Source organism: Dinoponera quadriceps, unplaced genomic scaffold (genome assembly GCF_001313825.1).
Source record: "Dinoponera quadriceps isolate SergipeBrazil2010 unplaced genomic scaffold, ASM131382v1 scaffold942, whole genome shotgun sequence".
NCBI classification, from domain to species: Eukaryota; Metazoa; Arthropoda; class Insecta; order Hymenoptera; family Formicidae; genus Dinoponera; species Dinoponera quadriceps.
Genome location: NW_014555154.1, coordinates 751,197 through 762,946, shown reverse-complemented (window position 1 = coordinate 762,946; position 11,750 = coordinate 751,197). Strand labels below are relative to the sequence as shown.

Sequence of the window (11,750 nt, the reverse complement as noted above, 5' to 3'; positions counted from 1 at the left end):
GTATCAACTGCCAATGAGAGAGGCCTTACTTACTCACTTCTGAGGCTGCCTTTCTCTTTGCCTCCGAGCCTCGGCTCAGTTTTCACGGCAGCTTCATCCAGGAACCACCATGCAGAATGTCCTGAAGACACGCGCGGCGAAACACTCGTGTGCTCGTTAACCTGCTTATCTCATTCATTCTTTTCGCTGCTGCACGTTGTATAAAAAAAAAAAGGGATGACCCTGTCGATAGCGAACATGTAACTATCGCGGCACATCCCTTGGCGAAAACTCACGTCAACGACGACGAGTTTGAAAATTCGCGATCTTGAACATTTTCGGGCAAAGTGCGAAATACCGCGAATATCGTCTCCGTGAGAGCAGATCAGCAGGCACTTTCTTGCACGTGACACATTGAAATCTTCACGATCACAAACTCGCTCGTGGGAGATGTTGCTCCTCCTCGGACGTGTCTAATACCCATCATCCGACGTCGAAGCAACAACCAGGTATGACAATCGGTATGCCACGAACGCTTTCGCATCGAGCGGTCTTTTCACTAATGACTCGATTGTACGCGAAAGGGCTCATTAGCTTCGCATGACATTCTCAAATTCAAAACGCTGCAACGTCTTCTCACGAGGCCACTCTCGGCTGTGAGTATCCACGTGCGTTTAGATGCGTCATCTCTCCGGTTCTCGTCGGCGAACGGTGGCTTTAACGCGCGCACGTTAATTCTTTCCACGTCTGCCACTCGACATAACTGTCCTTTAATGTTTTACCTGGCTCGTCAAATTAATCGAGCGCGCTTTTACTTATTTTGCTCCTTTCTGTTTGTTACGATACCTTCCTGTTTCTATAACTTCCTGCGCTCGGCCGAGCGAAATTCGCAGTGGTCGAATATACCGGTCGGTTTTATTCAAAGCATTCATTCGTCATTGTCAAAATATTTCTTTCTCACATCTTGATACTCAGCTACTGGTATTTTGCAAAATTCGTTACATGCGGCATACAAATGAAAAAAAAAAAATGTTATATGTATCTTCAAATAATATGTATCTTCATTCTGACGTTCGAGATCCGCTCGCGCTATTTCCGAGGCTGATGAGAGACACGAGATCCCACGCTAGGAAGACGTGTTGTGTCGCGAATAGAAGACGAATAGAATAGGCGAAAGAATGCGGGCACAGGGTGTCTGCGCGACGAGGTGTCCGCAAGGACGACCGGTGAAACGGAAATATCCTCAGTCCGCCGTGTTAAAGAGGCGCACGGAAAAGCGCATTTCTCCTTCTCTCTGTCCCTCTCGATGGTTCTACGAGAGTGCGCGCTCTAATAGAATTTAATTTTAGTATTTAAACGGTAATACGATACTCTTCCTCGTGCCAAGCGAGTCTTGCGTTTTTATATAAGCCCGCTGCCTCCGCTACGCCGTAACAATAGCTCTAATTGATAGACACTCGGAAAGTAGACCGTGGCGCGAGTCCCCCCCCTCCCCTCTCGTTTCGGTCGTTCTTTCCGCTCCCGAGTGGCGGAAGTCGCACTCGTCTCACATTCTGAAGCCTACCCCTTCGCTAATCGCCGCGCTCGTCGAGTTCTTTTAAACATTTACGCACGCCACAGGTGCCATGTAAAGGTCGTTCGATCAAGTCGCGAGATCCAGGTGGACGCGAGACGGTCCACTGTAATAAATAACGCGCCTATCGCCAGTACGTTACGTCAACGGTACGTGCATACGTGCATTTTTGTTCTCTCCGATACGAGTTTAGAGTCACGAGAGATCAGCGTGGTTTCGGTCCAGCGGTTATTTCCTTGCTCTTACGAGGGAGCGAGACGGGGATTGAGACGAGATTGAGCGCGATACTCCGACTGGAATAAGTGAAAGGCGCGCGCGTTTTTCCTAGTATATCGTTTTGCGCGCGAGCATTATCGCTTCATCGGTCTCAGATTCGGAGATGATCGCGCCATTTTACACTAGTGTGCGTGAGTAATCCCGCATAAAATGTATATATTCTCTCGAGATCATTATCTCCAGCGTGATAACAATCGGCGAGTCCTCCCATCTCGGTGCGAACGCGAGAAATATCGCCGTTGAATAGCCTTTGTTGCTCATCGGTATATTATTATATCGCGGACGTGTTGCATAAACCTCGCCTCGAAACTAGATCACCGTGCCTTTCTTTTTGCCTCCCTCGCTCGTTAAGTTACTATTAGGGCCGTATAATAAGGCACGGTTCTCCATTTCTCAGATCGGTGGGTCCCACAATCACTTTAATTGTACGCTGCCCGTTAATTGCGGGAGGCCTCGCTACGACGGTCCCGATTAGCGGACTGTTGCCGTTGTTATTATATCGAAATTACAAGTTGACAGTGAACAGCCCTCGCCGCTGCGCAACCGTTAATGATGCCGGCGATCGCAACGTTATCGCGAAAGCTCTTTGAAGAAGGCATAAATATTCATTAAACCGATTAAAGAGAGAGAGAGAGAGAAAGAGAAAAAAGAGTAATCGCAAGTGCGAATCGACACGCAGAACAGCATGGACGCGCGCGATTAATTCATCGATTAATGAAACGCGGCGATAAAATCCCATTTCATGGCCAAACGAGTCTTTTCAAATCCACCCACGTCATGTGAATGACGGACGAAGATGATGATGATCCTCTAAACGGGCCGGTCGCCGCACGGAGACGGCAACGATTGCCAATCGTCCGCGAAGGAGCGTGCTTTCGAAAGAGAGAGAGAGAGAAAAAAAAAAGAAAGAGAAAACGGAAAACGATCAACTTGCAATGTCGAGCCGCGTCGTTTTCGACCGTAACCGTTAATTTTCTATCGAAGTTTCATGCACGGTTACGCAGGTGACTCATCGTCCACGCGGCAATAAGCACGGGGAAAACCGGGATCGGTTTTCTGAATTGCGCGAACGTTTCCGTACGGACAAACGCGTTTTCGCAATTTTCTCACTCATAATAACACGCAACGTCGGCCAAAGTCGTTCGAGCGCGCGCGCGGCTCTCGGCTCACAATTCACTTCGAGTTGTCCCTACGGTAGTCGGTAATTTGCGACGTAACGAAATAAGCGCCGTGCAGAATCGCGCGCTTTCTTCCTCTCGCGGGGGATCGCGTGAGAGATACCGTTCCTCCGGCACGGCGGCGAGCGAATTAATTATGCGACCGCGATGGCGGATTGAGGCTGGCTCGTCACTGGCGAAATCTTGATTTCTCGCGTGGTCGTCGCCGTTGTTGTTCGCCGCGTAGGTGCGTAGGTCACACCGCGCGTAGGTCGCGCCGAGGAAGGAACGGCCCGAAAAGAGCAAGGGGGCGCCTCTTCCTCGCCCCAAGGACGCGTTTGGGCCGACGCGATAATAATCGGGCGGTTAGTCACCTCCGGCCGATCTCCCGGGATCTTGGAAATTCGCGTGGGATAGTAAGCGGCGGAGATCGGATCGCGAATTCTCAACGACAACGTAATCGCCCGCTTGGCTTAAACCCGGCCCGAGGAAAAGGACAAAGGAGTCGAGAGAGAGAGAGAGAAGGGAAGGGAAGGTCTGTTCGACGACCCCGGGTCGATGGATAAAAAGAGATAGATATAGTCATATATCTATGAACAGAAGCGTAATAAACATTCTGGGGTCAACCCTTTAAAAATGAGAAAAGAGGAAATATCGCTCTTGCGATTTTTTTCTAAGGAAATCCCGAACTGATTAGGCGCACCCAGGGTGCGCACCGGTTATCGGCGTATCGATCTATTGCGCACGCAGCAGATTAGCCGACGGAGTTCACGGGGTGAAAACTTTCTCACATTTCGCACGACGCTTGCATCACGAAGTGACTAATCAAAGCGCTCACCCTAAATGTAATTACCGGCCTCGGTACCTCGACCGCTAGAGGGAAAGATCGCTATTAATTTCTGCGCGAATTAATTCGAGCGCGAGGTAACGAGGGTACGAACGGAGGCGCGCTCGTTCGACGCGTATCGAACGCGAATTCGTCGATTCTCTCTCGTTCGCGCCGAGGGAAAGTCTTTAATTATACGTACGTACTACGCATCTTCCTCTTATCCGGTCTGATAGTCTTTCTCGAGTTTACGCCGCATATCTCGCTCGTTAGCATAATTAACAGTTACGTCGGGATTATAATTAAGGTGCGTGCAATTTTTCGTGCGTCGAGACGGGAATTAAACGAGTTTCTCTTTTCTCTCCGATGCCCGTCTCGAATAGGTGTCGAAATGTTATCGCCGCTGTTGCTGTTCGGCATAGCCCTGTCCGTGATGGGCGGCTACGTGCCGCCGGGGCCGCGGTTCAGATGTCCCAAAGACGCGATCTACATTTACCCCTGCACTTGCCTACGGGGTAGCGACCGGGGCTTGTACGTCCGCTGCGAGAACACGAATCTGGCCAGTCTGAGTCTTGCCTTCGTGAATCTGGGGAACGAGGGCATGCCGATCGAGGAACTGGTTCTGTACAAGTGTAATATAGGTAAGTTCGTGATGTGATTTCTCGTCGTGACGGAGAAAAAAAAATAAATAAAAAAAGAAACACGAAACATGCGGGCAACATGTTCTTACGGAAGCTGACGAAATAGAAATCGCGAGAAATAGGAATAAAATCGTACTTTAAGCGAATAATTTCGTTTACTTGATTTCTTATACATTTCCGTTTTGCGAACACGCAGTGCGATTCTATGGACCCGCCCTGTACCCTTTGGACGTACGGGTGCTCCAGTTTATCGACACGCCGCTGCGGCTGATTGAGGAGCACAGTTTCCTCGGCGTGAACAGAACCCTCCAGGAGCTGCACGTGATAAACAGCAATCTGGAGAAATTCCCACGCGAGGCATTACAGGTCCTCGGTAATCTCAGCCTGTTGAGCATCGCGGGTCATCGGATATCTATTTTGCCGAGCAATAGCTTCGGTGAAAGCGCGGCGGCGGCTAAACTGGAAAAATTGGAGATCAGCAACGGTAGTTATCCGTTTCAACATTTATATCGCAGTTCGGGAAAAATGCTTTAATGAAAAATGTACTCTCGTCTTGCCTCCTGGTCTCGACGGTCTCGGGAGAGAGCGACGTGACTTCGATTAATGCAATTATATAGACACCACAAAGATAAAGAAATACATACGAATTTTCGGCCTTCTTGTGTCTACCACACGAAGAAAAAAATCTGGTAGAATTAGATAATGCAGCGAATCAAACGCGTTTTGATTGAAGGAAGCCAAATTTCTGGTACTTATGACCCAAATTATTATAATCAGAAATTCTATTTCCTGCGACCAAAACGCGTCTGGTTATACTCATCCGGTAAATTCAACCAAATTCTTTTTTTCCGTGCGAAATTATAAAAAAATATAAAAAAATATTGAATAAATTAATCCCCTTGAGTAACCATCATATCTTTCAGGTACGCTATCCTCTTTGCCTGTGGAGGCACTGACGCCGCTGAAGAAACTGAAGACGCTTGATCTTCACGGTAACAAGATAAAAGACCTGAAGAGGAATCAGTTCAAGGGTCTGAGAGACACCGAGTTTTTGGATCTATCTTACAATTCGATCGACAAGTTAGACCCGTCGCATTTGGCGGACCTTACGAAGATGGGATGGTGCAACATGTCTCACAACGCTATCGTCGACCTGAAGAGGTTGATAAACTAGAATAAAAAAAAAGAATACTAACTATTGTCGAGACTCCGCGACATGGATATCTAAGGTCTTTTTCGTTTTAGAGGAACCTTCGCCCGAAACTCCGTCTTGAAGGTACTGAACTTGAGTCACAACAAGATCAGGAAGTTAGACTCGAACACCTTCCGCGGCATGCGCTTCCTCAGACGACTGTATCTGAGCGACAATCAGATTAACGACGTGGGACGTGGAACCTTTGGCTCCGTCACCAGGATCGGCACCATCGATCTCTCGCGGAACTTCATAAAGAAAGTCGACTTCCAGATGTTCAACCAGCTGCAATTTGCCGAGGTGCGTATCATTACACAAGAGGATCCATTTGCATGAACTCCTTTTCCTCTCTCTTCGATAATAAACACGCTCGTTACCAGCTTTTAGACGTCTCGGAGAATTTCGTAACGATCGTGGAGAAACTGGCCTTCAAAGATCTCTACCTGGCGAAGGTGAATCTGTCTCACAATGAGATCTCGAAGATCGAGCCGGGCGCCTTCGAGAATTGCGCGAACATCACGTCGTTGGATCTCAGCTACAACAAGCTCGAGAATATCTCCAAATATTCTTTCGATAGCTCGACGTACGCCACCGAATTGCAATTGAGTTACAATCTGTTCACGTCTCTGAATCAGGTGAGTACTTTTCAAGTACGAACAAGTCGAACGACAGGTCTTTATTTATTTACCGTGTATTTATTTACGTGTACAAGTGCTAATATCTTTTTATTCTTTACCAGGTTCCACTACACAATATGACAGGTCTGAAGGTCCTGAACGTCTCCCACAATCTGATACATTCTGTTCCACGGCAGACCTTCCCTAAGCTGTACGAGCTCCACACGATCGACCTCTCGCACAACAACCTGTCCGAGATTCATAACGCCGTGTTCCAGACGCTCTTCAGTCTACGATTCCTGAATCTATCGTACAATTCCCTGGAGAAGATCAAACCGTCGACTTTCGGGCCGCTGCCGACGCTTCTGGAGCTCGACATGAGCTACAATCAATTGAACGACATCGCACGCGGTAGTCTCACTCGACTGGCCAGCTGCAGGTGGGCCGTTCGAAATTAATTTGTAAAAAGACGTCACGCGGGTAACGATAAATTAAGAATTAACGATAAATCAAATTCCAGGAGTCTAACCGTGAAGAACAACCGGCTGACGAAGATATTCCAGCTGCCGATCTCGCTGGGCCAGCTGGATTTTTCGGAGAACCTATTGGAGGAGATCCCGAGCACGGATGTGTGGCCAACGATGAACGCACTGCTCTCGTTGGACCTGTCGCGGAACCGACTAGCCGATAATCTGCAGGACGGTAGCTTCGAAAACCTCTTGACCTTGAGAAATTTAGACCTGCGAGCGAACAACATCACGAGACCGCCCTGGCAAGCGTTGGGTAGTCTCAGCAGTCTGCAGTACCTTTATCTGCAAGTAAGACGAGAATATCCTCACGAAGAATTAATCGATGTTCTTCCAGATTCTACTCAGTGATGATATTTCAGGACAACCACTTGACGAAACTGGAGAAAGCCGCGTTCGGTCGCTTGCCGATAGTGTTCGAGCTGAATCTGGCGAACAACAAGATAAACAACGTGACCAGCCGCGCGTTCGAGGGCCTGTTGCAGCTGCTGACGTTGAATCTGACGAACAACAACATCAGCCACATACCGAACGGAGCGTTTCAAGGCCTGGTGTCGCTGCGAACTCTCGACTTGTCGCACAATAAATTGGAGAAACTGGACAACAAGACGCACGGTCTGCTCGACGACTGTCTGTCCTTGGAGAGATTGAATCTTAGCCACAACAAAGTCTCCTTCATCACACGAAAGACCCTGCCAAACGATCCCTGGATCCCCTACAGGCTGAAGGATGTCGACTTATCCTACAACACAATGCCGGTAGTAACCTTCGACCTCATTGCAGGCGCCAAGAAGATTCAGTGCTTGAATCTCAGTCACAACAACATCAATGAGATCAGAAGATGTGAGTAACAGGTAGAGCGTCGCTTTTAATAGCGAGCACCATTCGATCGGACGTAACAAAGTAACGGCTTACTTCTCGCCGAGAATCGTTTATTAAGAATATTGTCCTTGTTCCAGATGTAATCGGGAATTTAACGGCTTTGCAGACGCTGGATTTGTCGTATAATGATATAAGCGACATCTCTGATCGAGACGTCTTTTTGCCGCCGTTAAATTTAACCAACCTGCACCTGAGTAACAATCGCCTGAGTCACATGCCCCTCGACAAGATCCTACCGCTACCGAATCTCAAGGTCCTCGATCTAGAGGAGAATGAGATCGGAGTGTTCGACGAGAAGTACATGAGGATCATTCAGAACGGCACGGTGCTCAGATACCTCGGTAACGAAGGATTAAATAATCAAACCTAACGACGAACGATCTGTTAAAGACGCTCGCAATTAGATTATCGACAGATGAAAAGCTTATTACCAGGAATTATATTTAATCGAAGATTTTTCATATCTCGATAGTAAAGTATGTTATTTCTGAAGGAAACCCGATGCACTGCGATTGCCACGCGCGGCCATTAAAGAGGTGGCTGAATGCCCAAACGCAGCTCCCGACGGAGTGGCTGAACGTGACGTGCAACAGCCCGAATTATCTCGCGGACAAACCCATCGCAGGGATTACGGAGGATCTCATGAACTGCGGGGAGAGAGATATCCAAGAGGAGCCTGAACTCGATATCACACCGGACGTGAAATATCGGAACATCGAATAGTACGTGATTTTTATCACATTGTTTTATTTCACTATTTTTAGAAATACGTTGCAACCTGACGGTAGCCCTGAAAATTTCGGGAGGCGTAAGTAACGATTTTTCCTCAGCAACACGGAGGACAAAAGTTGGAGGGCGACGTGGTACGTGACGTCGCGCGAAGACATCGGCGACTTCTACGTGGTGGTCCGAGAATTCGGCAGCAGCAAGTCCACGTTGGAGAAAGACGTGGTCTACAGCGAGAGGTCCTTCAAGATCCACGATCTGAAGGAGTCAAGCGTGAAATACGAACTGTGCGTGTTGGCGCGCGATTCCGAGGGTAACGTCAAGCACTTCAGGAACTCGCAGTGCCAGATCCTGAATTACAGCTCCGGCTCGCCCTTCAGCCCCAGGGCGAGCCTGTACTTCGTGATAGCCGTCGCTTCCTTCTGCATTCTCACAGCATAAGACTTCGTTAGCTCGCCGGAAGTAACATTCGCAGCGTATCAGAAGGACAACCCGCATCCGGACAGCGGGATGCACAACACGACGAGGAGAAGTTTCCGCTAGCTAATTAATTTCGTTAATCGTTCCGCTATTGTGTGCGCATGCTTTAGGTCGCGCTTAAGAGGCGCGAGAAGCGATGATTGTAAAGTAAATTAATATATTCCCCGAGACGTGCGCGTTGTACATAGATCACGTTAGTACCACGTTCGAACGTAGGGACGTTGAACGTCGTGTATTTATTTTTGTAAAATATATTCTCATTCCTATTTTCGTTCTTCTTCTCTTCGAATTAGCCGAGGTTACGAGAAGCGCGACAATGAATACGCCTAATGGCCGCGGGACGCGCAATGGGATTCACATCAATAATCTGTTATCGAGGGGAGGAAGCAGGGATCGTCGACGATTAGCCGGCGATTCGTCCCCGATAACGAGCGGCTAATCCCACTAGATTAATTTGCCGCGTCGTGTAGCGGCCCCGCGACTAATAAAGCGCTCGCGCGACGCGCGCTGAAAAAAGTTCTCAAGGAAGTCCGCGGTCTCCCGGGCTGTGCGCGTAGTAAGATTATTTCATTATTCCGCGAACGCTGTAATTAGTATCCACGATTAAGCGTAGCGCGTCTCGTCGCTCCAGAAAGAAAAAAAAACAGAGAGACAGATGGAGGAGAACAGGACGGGAGGGGGGGGGGGAGAAGAGGAGAGTCTTTTCTCTAATGAGGGCGAGGAATGATGGAAGTCGCTGTTTCCGCAAAAGGGCACGCTGTCACGGATTTATTAGCGTCATCGGAGGCACGGTGATTGCGCTCGCTCCATTCGACCACGACGACGACGATGAGGAGGAGTAGGACGGCGACTGTGGTTTTCACTTCGCCATTTCGTTTCGTTAATTATCTGCACTTCATTAACGCCGTCGCACGATAGGCAATTACCGGTTATCCCGCTCTCTCTCTCTCTCTCTCTCTCTCTCTTGCACACGCACGCGCTCGCCCGCGCGGCCGCGATATCCAGGAGAGGAAGAGACAATGCCCCCGCGCGCGCGCACGCGAGCGAATGGCAATCCGAGTCCGGCGGATTAACGGGAATTTAAATTACGCGACGCACGGCGTACTTGATTAATATTGCTTCGGCCGGTGTGCCGGAAAAAAAAAAAGAAACAATAGGCTACACACACGGCTGGCCGTTCTGCTTCGCAGCCCTCCGGCCTCTTCGATCGGGATTAACGTCGTTTTAACGCTTAATTAGCGCAAATGGCGCTTCGGCGAGAAGTCTTTACCGATTCATCTCGTCTGCGTCTAGAAGCAGTGAGAAACGCGAGTTTCGAGCGAAACGAGCAACAAATGATCGCTTTTTCTGATTTTCTGCGTGTTAACTCCACACAATTGTACGGAACAAATTGTGCTTTTCCGTATATCGATCTTGTCTCACGTGATGAGCATCTCAATGCAATTATCGAAAACGAGAGCAGAAATCGCAGGCAGCGAGACGTTGGATTCGCGATAGTTCCCTTCGTCTCGCGTCGTTACTTACGGAGATTTCAATGCGCGGCGATATCGATGCCTGGTTACGAAATGTCCAGTCGGACACTTTCACCCGAGGCCCAATAATGGCTAACAAGAAGAAGTACCGTACATGAACGGACACGGACGGGAGTCTCACACGGTGTTATGGAGACGGCACCGCCGAGGTGGGCCCCGCGGGACAGACGTCCGCTTGTCCGGGGGAGCCTGTCGGGGCTTTTAGGCACGACGGGCAAATTTACACTTGTCTCTCGCCGTGTCGACAAATCAGCCGAGCACGGCGACAACGACATTATTGGCTCTGCTTGGACGGACGGTCGCGGCAAGACAAACACATTCGCAAATCCTCTTCGCGGTTCCACCGCTCTCACGGGTGGCTCGAAAAATCCGCATAGTTCCTCCGCCATGACCTCGTGTCAGTGGATCAACGTACTTGATTTATCGGCCGTTTATCGATCGATCTCAATTCACCGTCGTCGTCATTGCGCCTTTTGTATGTCGCTTTTGATATTTACGGGACCGGATCGTCACGTCCTGCGTGTGGACGCCTGAATAAAGTAAGCAGAATACATTTACATACATACACCGCTGCTTTGGGCAGTGACTCACAGTGCATCCATGTAAGGCCCAGCGCGAGAGGTGCCGTTGGCTCCGCACGCCCACGTTAATAAAACACTGGGCCTTGCCCAGACGTCGAAAATGAAAAAAGGAAGGAAAGAAAAAAGGACAGAGACGGGGAGAAAAAAAAAGAGAGAGAGAGAGAAAAAGGAGAGAACGCGAGAGAACGAGTCTGGGAAAGGTTCCTCTCCCGGATCGGCTCTTGAGTCATCGGCGGTACACACCGAGACTGCGTCTGCGGGGTCCAAAACCCGACGTGGGTTGGGGCCGTGGGTCGCGCCGATCGGCTGCAAGATGGTAGGACGCGCCATTGTTCGGAACACCTAGATTCTCAAATCTCCCTCGGTCCATCGGCCTGTAAATCAATTAGCGCGAAAACTCGTTATGCCTTCTCGCAATTATTCCGGCCCGCGAGCTTATTCCAGTTACCAGATAAGCGTATGTACACGCGCGCACGCACACTCGCGCGCGACACCCTACCATTGCAATTGGTTTGCGGCGGCCGCCACTTTCTCATCCGTATGTCTTTTGTTTCTCGGTGACAGTGGCGTCGTACGGCGCTCTCGCGATATGGCAAATGTTAATTTTCAGCTCTCGCGGCTGAGTTCGCGTGACTCGCACGCGGACTGACTGCAATTCGACTGCGATAAGTCGCGTTCCGATTCGCGATAAGATTGAGGAGAGAGGTGTTCCAGTTTCGACTATTTGCTCTTCTGCGGCCAAGTAGTCACGCATAAAGTCC

At 49.4% G+C, this 11,750-nt stretch overlaps 1 protein-coding gene across 1 annotated transcript; it reads left to right on the top strand.

The window, feature by feature from the left end:
* Positions 1-384: 384 nt before the first annotated feature.
* LOC106743125 (toll-like receptor 3) lies at positions 385-8,956 on the top strand. Its single transcript, XM_014616661.1, has 12 exons — positions 385-488; positions 4,195-4,452; positions 4,649-4,936; positions 5,376-5,613; positions 5,698-5,944; positions 6,025-6,279; positions 6,384-6,700; positions 6,782-7,079; positions 7,151-7,631; positions 7,748-8,011; positions 8,164-8,392; positions 8,501-8,956. Exons 2-12 carry the CDS (start codon positions 4,203-4,205, stop codon positions 8,835-8,837), a joined length of 3,204 nt encoding a protein of 1,067 aa, XP_014472147.1. The 5' UTR covers positions 385-488; positions 4,195-4,202; the 3' UTR covers positions 8,838-8,956.
* Positions 8,957-11,750: the final 2,794 nt, after the last annotated feature.